General features: G+C 30.1%; 1 protein-coding gene across 1 annotated transcript in view; it reads left to right on the top strand.

Annotated features, from left to right (window-relative positions):
• LOC104718680 (2-oxoglutarate-Fe(II) type oxidoreductase-like) overlaps positions 10,984–11,373 on the top strand; it is a 3,724-nt gene continuing 3,334 nt past the window's right edge. Inside the window, exon 1 of the mRNA XM_010436469.2 lies at positions 10,984–11,361. Coding sequence (XP_010434771.1) covers positions 11,284–11,361 — 78 coding nt within the window. The 5' untranslated portion in view covers positions 10,984–11,283. The remainder of the gene's footprint in view (positions 11,362–11,373) is intronic.

Here is an 11,373-nt window from a genome sequence, read left to right on the forward strand (position 1 = left end):
TTACCCTTTTCCAACTATACCATTTTATCAGATCTAGATTCACATGATGATGATGATGACCAAGACTAACAACGATCTTAACACAAAAACTTCTATATTTTGGTCATAGTTTTGTTTTTTTTTTTTTTTTGGTCATAGTTGAACGATAGATTATATATTACCAACATCAGAAGAGTATGCTATATAATCGTGTAACTTTACATATACATTTTTATAAAGTATTGGCACACTCGTATATGTGCAATTGTGCATGCATATATCATAAAACTTACGCATATTCATCATATACAGGGTTTTATTCAACTTTTACAATTCAAAGTTTAGAATAAATAACATCGTACATAAAGCATGGTTAGATAAAGGTTGTAATGAGAAATCATTGAATATTTTGTTTTAATCAACTGGTTACTTGTCAAATCATTTATAAATGACCCAACCAATTGAATGATTTAACATGTATCGCGAGTCTTGACCATTCTTTTTATCATGAAAAGTCGAGATATCCTTTTTAATTTAGTTAGTTGCAACAAGATTTTTTTGCTTGCTTCCAAATCCTTAAAGGGGATATTAATTTCAGCATTGGTGGAGACACAGTGAAGAAGGTCCCAGTGACATATGCTGCTAGTGCTAGCTATACCAGAAATGATGATAGAGATTGAAAATAAAATCAACGGCCACGACTAAAAGCTGAGACAACAAAAAGATCAAATGGTTGAGAAACGTATTCATGGTTGGCCTTGGCCCCCACTTAATCCAGCATCAAAAAAATAGGTATATGAAAGAAGTGAATTTTTTGGATCAATATGATTGGAATCAGACACACAAACTTTTCGTCCATCTGATTTCTATAATCAATGTGGGTCCTTTTTTCGATAGTCGTCTTTTTTTTTCCCGCTGTAAAATAGTCACAGTCACATTATATATTACGAGCCAGATTTTGAGAGAAGTTTCCTTTTTTATTTTTATTTTCTTTGGTTCTAATTAAAAAAGTAACTTATTTTCATTAAATAAATTCTTTTTTTTCTGATTCAGAAAAAACTTCTTTTTTCTTCTTTGACGAAAAAAGGAATAATTTCGTTAAATTAATTTCAAATATATGGATTAAATTGTGTATTTGAAATTAATTGAAAGTTTTGTTCTATTAAGATTAATACATATACTTTCTGTTTCAAATTATTTGTTGTTTAAACTTTTTCACACAAATTAAAACGTCACTAAAATATTTCTTTTGATATATCCTTTTCATTCTTTTCTATTGATGTAGACATTAAAATAGTTGGAATAAAATTCAAAAATAATTTGATAAAAAATAAATTGGATACACAATGTTAAAATCAAAAAATAATTTGAACACATCAACCACATAATGACATACTTATACGAATGGCCCGAAGAATCTCGAAAACGTCTGTACAACTCAATAAAGAATAAACAAACCTTCGTAACTGTTGATCTTACATAAATGACTACAAAATTTAGTTTAAAACTTTTGTCGTCTATCAAAAAAAGTTATAAAAAAAAATAGAGGTGGAGTTCACGTGGGGGGTGAATTTTATTGAGACATTTTTACCAAAGTATTATTTTTATAGAAAGGGTGAAATATTATAAATAAACTCCATTATAAATAGTAGTACCAGTGACGACAAAAAAAAAAGAGTAGTACCAGTATATTTTTGTGCTTGTAAGGGAAAAAACTATTTTACTCTTTACATAAAGGAGAAAGAAGAAAACAAATGTAAGAAGAAAAAAAAGGTAAAGAAAACTCACGTGGACCCAAATATGATACGAGCCAGTGTGAGGCCTCTCGAATCATGTGACTCAGACATACGCGCGTGTCGTATTGTCGGATCACGCGCCGACAGAAGAAGTCTTCACAACAATCATACGATACGATACAATTTGGTTCTTCCCTAAAAACAGCAAACTCCATGACCATATCCATCATTATAGCATGGCTCCTCTCGTTTTACTAGTATAAAAAAATAGTATCGAGTATATGAATAGAAGCATGGACTTCTTTAATGATACATGTTCCAATTCGATTACATACTGTTGCACGTACACTTTCGGCTTGATTGGTTGCATTTTATTCCACTTGTGTTGACGTATATATATTTCCTTCTTTTTCATAAAATTTTGGGATTTTTTTTTCTTTTAGTTGATTAAAAATTAAAATATAAATATCCAAGTTCTATATTATCGAAAATACTAAAACCTTAGTAAAATAAGTTATGACTAATCATGTATGCTTTAATCATTTCCTAAAAAGTTAAATTGTGATATAGACCCTAACTATATACTAATTATTAATATATATTCTATTTGTTTTATAAAAATTGATATTTAGGAATATTTTTTTATCTCACAAAAATTGATGTTTTGTAAACTTCAAAAAGTAATCATTGAAAATTTTGAATTGTGATTAGTTTAAAATTAAATAATATATCTTTAATCAAAGAAAAAATACTTCTTTTATTTCATAAAGATTGATGTGTAAAAGCTTTTACACATCAATCTTTTCTTGAGGGAGGGAGTATGTAGTATAACTTATTTGTTCTCCATCATGTTCTGATGAACCACAAGCTGAACATTGTTCACCGCATAATTTACTCCGAGATAGATAGAGAGTATGAGGTGTCGGCTATATATGGTCATAGCTAGCCACTAAGCTAGGAGGGCTTAAATTGAAAGGGTAAACTTTGGTGAATGTTTTTATGCATCATCATCTCCAGGATTTCATGTAACCTGGTCTCCTTGTCTCGATAATAAAGTTGAAGTACAGTATTGTCCCTAGGAGCAGGTGGTGTGATATTTTCTGCGGGTATTATTACACTATACTTAAATGGTTTAATTATTGGGTTCCCTTCACAATCTTATTGTCGGTCGATATTTTCGAATTCTTTCTATTTTTAATATATATATATATATATATATTTTGAATATTTTTTTTAATGAGTTTTATGTATTTTACAATGGATTTTCTATTTCTCATATATTTATGTGACAGGTTGTAATATTTAAATCACTTTCAAGCCTAAAGAAGAAACTTTCATGATATAACAAAAATCGCTATCATATGAGTCATGAGTCTAATTTATGGGAAAATACATACCACTATTATGTCACTATATTGAGTTTTCATACATATTGAAAATATATTAATTGTTGAAATTGTCATTTTTATCACCCATTTTTCTTGGGATTTTCCATTTTTCACCACTTATAAAACTATACATTTGTGAAGTTTTTTAATATGAAATACATATTTACCAAAACCCCAAAAAATGAAACCAGGAAAAATCAAACATAAAGTGTAAAATTGTTTTTTAAAATCTTTAAAAATAGCAGATCCAAAATATTTAAACTAAAATGGCAAAATCCACTATTGCATCACCAAAAAAAATAAAATAAAAAATCCTAATTGATATTATAGAAAATCATTAGAAATAGTATCAATACATCCTTATTCAATTGCTTGTAATAAAATCATAATGAATTAAGCTCAAAATGAGTTAGCTCTGATTAAATGACAAATTAGCTTTTTTGTTAGGAAAACCATATCATATTAAATTTACCAACATATTCTATTAGATTTGATGAAACCAAAAAAACAACATTTTAATGTTTACATTTCGTTTCCACTCGTTATTCATTCATTTAGAATCCGGTTTTAATAACATTTTTCTAATGTATATTTCCACTTCGAAATAAAATCAACTAAAATTTGGGGGAAAATAAATGGGGATGAGGGACCAATATCAATCATGTGGATGTGACTGAGTAAAAAAAAAACCCCCACAAAAAAAGAAACGAATTTTTTTTCGAGATCTACCCCTCGTGCCATGTTTTCATTCGAGTGTACTTAATCATTTAACTATGTACACACCCCTACAGCTAATTGACAAGTCAACATCCCACGTGCGACTCGTGCCACTCTCTCTATTCTCCTACACCGTACGAGGCTCGTGTGTCCACACCATTACCCGCGTGATATGCACGTGAACTCTACCCCTCCTGTTTTTCCGATCGTGTTAACAAATTTTTTTTTTCTTTTTTTTTTGATAAATCATTGAATTTTACTGAATTTTTGTTTTTGGTTTGATAAACATATTACTGATTCATTCTTTAGGGGACATTATTTGATTGAAAGTCATAATAAAGAAGACAAATTTTCAAGATGTCATGTTAATCACTGACTTATTTTTTACACCATCCAGAAGCGAGAATGTAAGACTTTTCTTTTGTAAGATAACTTGATTTTTCTTCATTTTTAATACATTTCTTATATGTCACGGATTGTTGTCTTGCACTTATTTAATATATGACCAACCACATGCATGTCCAAATGTAAGATCCCTTACATAAATATCAATTAGATCTGCGACGACGAAAGCAACAAAGAGAAGAAAAAAAAAACAAGCACCACGATTTTTGTGTGGTTATATATAGGGAAAAAGATTGGTAAAATATATTAAGTTTTGTTGTGAGCATTTCATTTTTTTAGAAATTTCTTGATATAGAAAAATATTAGCGAACTATACATAGGTGGCAAATGGTTGCCTGATATTGAAAAAATAGGTTGAACAAAATTGGATTGAATAGTATTCAACTCATTCATCTCCAAAATAGTGGTTGAACATGTTGAATATTTTTGCTGTAGGATTAATTTATTTTTTCAATTTTTTCAGTTGAATAGACTGAATACTTTTTTCCAACCTCTTCAATCTTTTCAATGCAAATGGTGAAAATTGGTTGAATAATTTTTTTCAACATATTCAATCTCTTCGACCATACAACCATTTGCACCCATAATAGTAATAATAAATCTGTATCAAAGGGAAGACTACAAGTGACTTAAAGGCAAAGAAGACCCACGGAATGACCCAAATGGTGCATGGAAAGCATGTGAACTTCACGTGAAGCTGACCCCATACCCATAGTGATGGCTGCGTCCTAAGATAAAACTTAAGGAGTTTAAATGACTATTTTGTCCTTGAATGTAGTATTCGTCTCAATTATATGTTGTGTGGTCTCCACTGGTGCTTTTGTCCGATTTGACTTTTGCAGTTTTGGGCTTCTTCATTCTCCTCTAATCATCAACAATCTCCAATCTTTTGTGCTCACTCCATAGGTAAGCAATCAAAAAAGAGGTTTTTATTTTTATTAGCGTAAATGATTTTCACATTATTTTTGGGAAACTTTATTTTTAATTACAAGTTTGTTGATCTCCATATCGTCCATCATCTATATGTAAATTTATGTACGTATATTCATTTTAATCATTTACAGATATTTTAAAACAATAAATCTATTTATGTCAACAAAAGTGGTACATTGTTTTTGTTTTTATCATATATATATATATATATATTATTTGATATGTTATATTATTTGGTTATATATATATTCTTATTTTCTTGAGAAAAGTTAATGAGTTTCTTTTAGTTAAAGATTCATTGAAAAATAAAAGTTAAAAAATTAATTGAAAAATGAAAGTTCGTACTGAACCGCATAAATATCTATGTTCTACATAATTGGTTCATTTGATTTAGTCTATTATATTTGTTGAAACAAAAAATGCTTTGTAATTTACCTTTGATAGACAAAATCAAACTGAAAATCATGTATTACTATCATTTACATTAAAACAAAACAAAAGAATATTCCATTTATTTTCTCAGTATCCTAAATAGTTAAAGAGTCTGGTGAAAACTGACAGTTACGATTTACCAACGTACGAGGCTATCGACGGGCTTGTTATTATTAGTATGATCAAATATCAATGTACTCAATGTGAATAAATCCTCCCTTTCTGTGACGATTAAATTGTCGATCTCTTATGATTTGTTGAGTAAACTGTTTGTTAGCGCATACACATACACGCATGCGTATGTAACATACACCTCTATAAATTAATACTCGGTAAATTAATAACCTCTATAAATTAATAAATTTCTCCGGTCCCAAGTTGGGACTAATGTAATTTTGGACACAATTCGATAATATAATAAAATAATATTTTTTTTTGAAAATCCTTTGTAAATATATGGTCCCATCAATAATATAAATTAATAATTATATAGAACTATCCAAATATATGTATATATCGACACATTAATTTTTATTAGAGTTCATTTTTGATACTTTTACTGTATAAAAATATTTGAGTGCTATCGTCAAAACATGATAATTGTTATTTTCATTGTAATTGATTTTATAAAAATATTAGTTATAACCATTAAATCTTATTTTTAATGTTTTTTTACCAAATTAGAAAAGTCTCTCTATAAATTAATAATTATTAATTTATCGAGAAATTAAAACCTCTATAAATTAATAGTCCCAATATTATTAATTTATAGAGGTTTTACTGTACTCGGTTTGAAAAAGTGTATATTACTGGAAGTGCAAATATACAATTTTAACCCCAAAAAGGGTGCAAAGGTACATAATACCAACTTTGTTTTCTATGCATGAGAATTTATGTATATGATATATATAGTTTTATATAAGTAAAATGAGATAGAAATTTCTAACTCCTATCTTTCAATCTGTAAGAACAGAAATAATTATATATATGAAAATAGTGGCTGCTAATCTTTAGTCTCTAGTCATCAAATTTGGAAGCTTTATTTTCCCACATTTTTGATGTACCAATTCCTTAAGTTTTTTAACGGATGAAGCAAGAATCAACATGATCTAATATCACTTTATATTCTGAATATGAAATTACCTCGGAACATACGGTTGATAAAATTCGTCTATTATGTTGTGATCCCACACGAGATTTTTTTTTTTTTTTTTTTTTTTAATTATCATCTAATCGACTTTCGACATCAACCTCACTGGGATGTCTAGAAGCCAGAATGCATGAGAGCATTTAAGAATTAAGACTATACTACACCATCTAGCGGGAAGCTCATACGCAATGAGACGTAATACCACCCAAAATGGTATGAATGTTATCACTGCTTTTATTGATACGATACGTTGTTACGATAGAGTGTCCTACGTACGGACGCTAGTCGTATTGAACCTTACTAGTCACTAGTTTTTGCGAACGACAAATGGCTAAATGCCTAAATCATCCACTAAAGTCTAATAACCCAGCCTGCTATGAATACTACTCCAAACATAACATAACCATAGATTTAGATCCGGGGGAAAAACAGACGAATATAGGATATAAGAAATCTGATAAAATTAAAGAACTTGAACACTAGTGCTCACTAAAACAAACTTGAAATTAATTCATCCGGTTGCCTCTTACTTCAAGTTACAACGACTGCAATTTGATTTTAGCGTTAGCTATATATTCGAAAACATCATAAATTAAATCCTAATGTAATTAATTTATTTCCAACAGGCGTTCCTTAATGATTTCATTTCAAAAAACAAATGCACGATGAATTAAATATTACGCGAACAACATAAATCATACGTGTAATATTTGTTTTGCTTATTCGATTAATTTAAAACGGCTGTGATAATAATATCAATATATTACTAGTTTAATACGCAAACCACGATACCAACAAAAAGTGACAGACAACGCTAAATTATATGCATACGAAACGAAAAAAGAACATTAATGTGAAAAAAGGACAGGAAGGGATCGAAAACTAAAGGCAAGTTGGTTCGACCATTACCATCTTCACGTGGAAGGGACGTGGAGCTCGAAGTTCCACACTCGATTCAGAATCCTAAGACAGCGAAGCACACGTGTGTCCTCGTTTGCCCCATAACGCTTCATCTCCTCAACTGTGAAGAATCTCCCAAAATCCAATGAGTTCCCATTTCGGACTTCATCAGATCACTTGTACTGATCTTTAATGATTAATTTTATAAGTAACCATACACCTTTTATACATAGTTTACTAACCATGTACAAAATGTATATGTTACAAAAAAAAAAAAACACATAGCACGATCGATTCTTACTAACCCACGGTAATATACTAATATCCCACCATAAAAAAAAATAACAAAGAAACCAAAAGATTACTAATAATGGAACTGCTTTCAGTTAGTTTCCATATGGAATGAACAAAAGAACGGACAAATGTAATAGTAGCTACTTAATAGTATTAAAACTATATTTTGCGCCATGCACATATTTAACATTTCATATAAAAATACCCACTAAGGATATGTATTCTAAAACAAACAAAAAAGGATATGCAAAGTGATTATCGTATAAGATATCAAAGTGTTTTTCTTTAAAAAAAAATCACTTCATCTATTTTTATATGAATTTTATGCAAAATTAAAAAATATTTGATAAATCGCAACCTTCTATCAAGCAATGAATTTTATTTTTGATTGAATTATTTTTAATAATATTGCATATTTTAAGTGTAATAAATGATATAAAAATAAGTATACATAAAAATTTTGTGGTTTTAACCAAAACATTATAAATAAAAATTTGGTCAATATGTTACTAATTTTATTGTTATAAGTTGCTTTTCATTTATTAAAATCCAAATAATTCTAAAAAACTGGTGGAAAGATTTTGAGGATTTCTATGTCTAATCAATATTTGTTGTCGTAATACTTTGAGCCTATTATTGTACTTCAGATATGGAAATTGTGGTACAACAAAAGAAGTTTAGATTTAGATGGGATGTTCTTTCTATAGTTTCTATTTTTGATGAACCGAAAGAAAATATTTCTATTGTCATTTCATATTAACACGTAATTAATTGTTTTTGTTTTTGTTTTGGGGTCAGATTCACGCAATTACAAATTTAATTTGTTTGGTTGGATTATACAATGATCACTGAAACTTATCTGACCTGAGTCAGAGCAGTCCAATGAAAGCTGGAGCCTAGAGGAAACCACCATCGTGCCATCGTCCATCGATGACAAAATCCGCCGCACGTGCGGTTACGTGCATTTCCAAACACAAAATTAAACAAAGCTTTCGCTTTGGGAATGGGTTCTGGTTCGGGGACTGGTCTCACGTGTCTATGTCATGTGACTGGCTGAGCTGGCGCATTCGATTAACTGCTCAATCAAAAACGGCAATAATAATTTGCTTCATTAGAACCATGATCACTTGTTAATTAGTAATATGTTGCTTAAAAGCTGTGCCACACGTGCAACCTCGTTCATGGAATGGGATACGTTAGGATCTCTTTACTTTATTATATGACTCCATTGCTTCATTTACATATATAGCCCTTCGCTTATGAATAAAACTAGAATAAATTTTCAAATGTAATATGCATGTTTGGACTTTGGATGCGATTGTACCAGCATTAATGCACTGGATCCCATCAAAACTCCACACTTAAACGTGTTTGGGTGGAAGTAGTACTAGAATGGGTGATCTCCAGGGAAATCCTCGTGTTACATCCTTCAAAAAAAATGTTTGAACTTTGGAGTTTGGTCGGAATTTTAATAAGTAAAAAAAGCAAAATTTGGGACGAATAATGCTATATATGACATTAACGAAAACCTGAGTATAATCAAACAGAGCAATACCACTTACTGATTGCAATTATTGAGTGTTGGCAAAAGAAACATTTATTAGTAGTTGATCTTTTTTTCTTAGGAGTATATTACTAGTATTATAAAAGGTGGTGCGACCAATTCAACAATAAACCGAGATTTGCAATCAAATCTTGGGCATAATGATCTACATAAACAATTATTATTAGTATTATTTAACGAAGCTAAATGATAATTAATTTATATGGCCAAGCTGTCTTTCGCTTAAAATGATGGAAGTTGTTCCCCACAAACTTATATAGTACATACTGATTTTTTCATAATAAATAGTGAACATATATATACACCCACTTTAATATATTGATTCTACGTGCAATCAAGACAGAAAGGCTTTATATTATATTCTGATAGTAATTTTCCTATATAATCATTTAATCCCCATCTTTCATCTGTGAAATCACTAAACAAGAAGAACTTAAACTAAATTAACAAAAACCTTAATTATGAAAGAGGGAATATTTTTTAGTCTTTTTTTTTTCTCTTCTTCTTGGCAATGGAAAATGATTGTTTTAATTAGGGTTCTGCAAGAATTTGTCAGTAGACGGTTTAATAAATGTGTGTTACCAATGTAGTTGAATAGTATGCACCATACTTTAGAATGTGATAAAACGAGGAGAGGTCCAATGATGGATGAAGCAAAAACTATAAGAGAAAACGTGTTTGGGCAAAATGTCTTCTGTGGATGTGGCATTGGTATCATCAATATTTAGATTTATGGTCCACCTGCATTTATTATTGAATCTTCCATTAATTAAGGAATCACTGTCCTAAGATTTTTTTTTCTTCCTAAAATTTGTTGATGAAATCATTACGCACAATGCATTTATGTCCGAACCTATTAAATCAGGTCCATTAATGAGCAAAATAATCTACAATCATACTAGTATCGATCAAATATATTGACCGAGAGTATATGTCGTACACTCGTACATATCAACGTTTGTTGGTATATCAGGTTTAGCCATTTAACACTCTTCCTTCTTACTTTCTTGTTAAATGTACAAACACAGTATCTTAACTACTTATTTTAATTGTCTGATCTTTTACAACACAAAATAACCCATTTAACATTTGGACCTTCAATCAACACCATGGCCCATTGGCCTTTTTCCTCATTCTTCTTCTTCCTCCTACGCACACAACACTTCCTTCTTCGCTTCCTCTTCTTCACACTCTTCCTTCGGCTTCTTCTTCTACTTTTTTCTCGTGCTTTATTAATCAAAGATGAGATTCCAACAACGTTTTCCTTACCTTCGTAAACTACATGTTAAACTCTAACTGTAATTGATTGTAATAATATCAACGGTGTTCAAAAAACTTTTTTTGATTAAATTACTGTAGTTGATATTATATTTTATGAATACATTATATGCCGCCGAGTCTACATCAAAATTAATTATATAGTTGAATTTTCTAAATTTTATTTCGATTGTCTTATTATTTTCTTTTACCGACTTTTTTTAGACAACACAAATTACACATTTGATTGTTTTGAATTGCAAACTGTAAGAGCATTTTGAGAAAACGGTGGTCCTCATATCTATTGGGAAAACCACATGAGCTAATGAAAAAACGGTGGTCCTATACTTAATGGGCCTAAAGCCCAGTGTATATCAAAACTCGTGTCAAAAAGTTAAGGAATAAAATAAAGAACGACGTCGTGCGGACATAATGACAAGTGCAGGCAGGTGCTTAAAAAGAATAACTCAAGAGAGGACTTGAGAGAAACAATGTATGAATTTGAATAGAGAGGGATAAGAAGTAATAATGGGAACGGTTCTCAAACTTCCGATCATCGATCTTTCTTCGCCGGAGAAGCTCTCTACTTCCCAATTGATTCGTCAGGTTCTTCTTCTT

This window comes from Camelina sativa, chromosome 10 (assembly GCF_000633955.1).
Source record: "Camelina sativa cultivar DH55 chromosome 10, Cs, whole genome shotgun sequence".
NCBI classification, from domain to species: domain Eukaryota; kingdom Viridiplantae; phylum Streptophyta; class Magnoliopsida; order Brassicales; family Brassicaceae; genus Camelina; species Camelina sativa.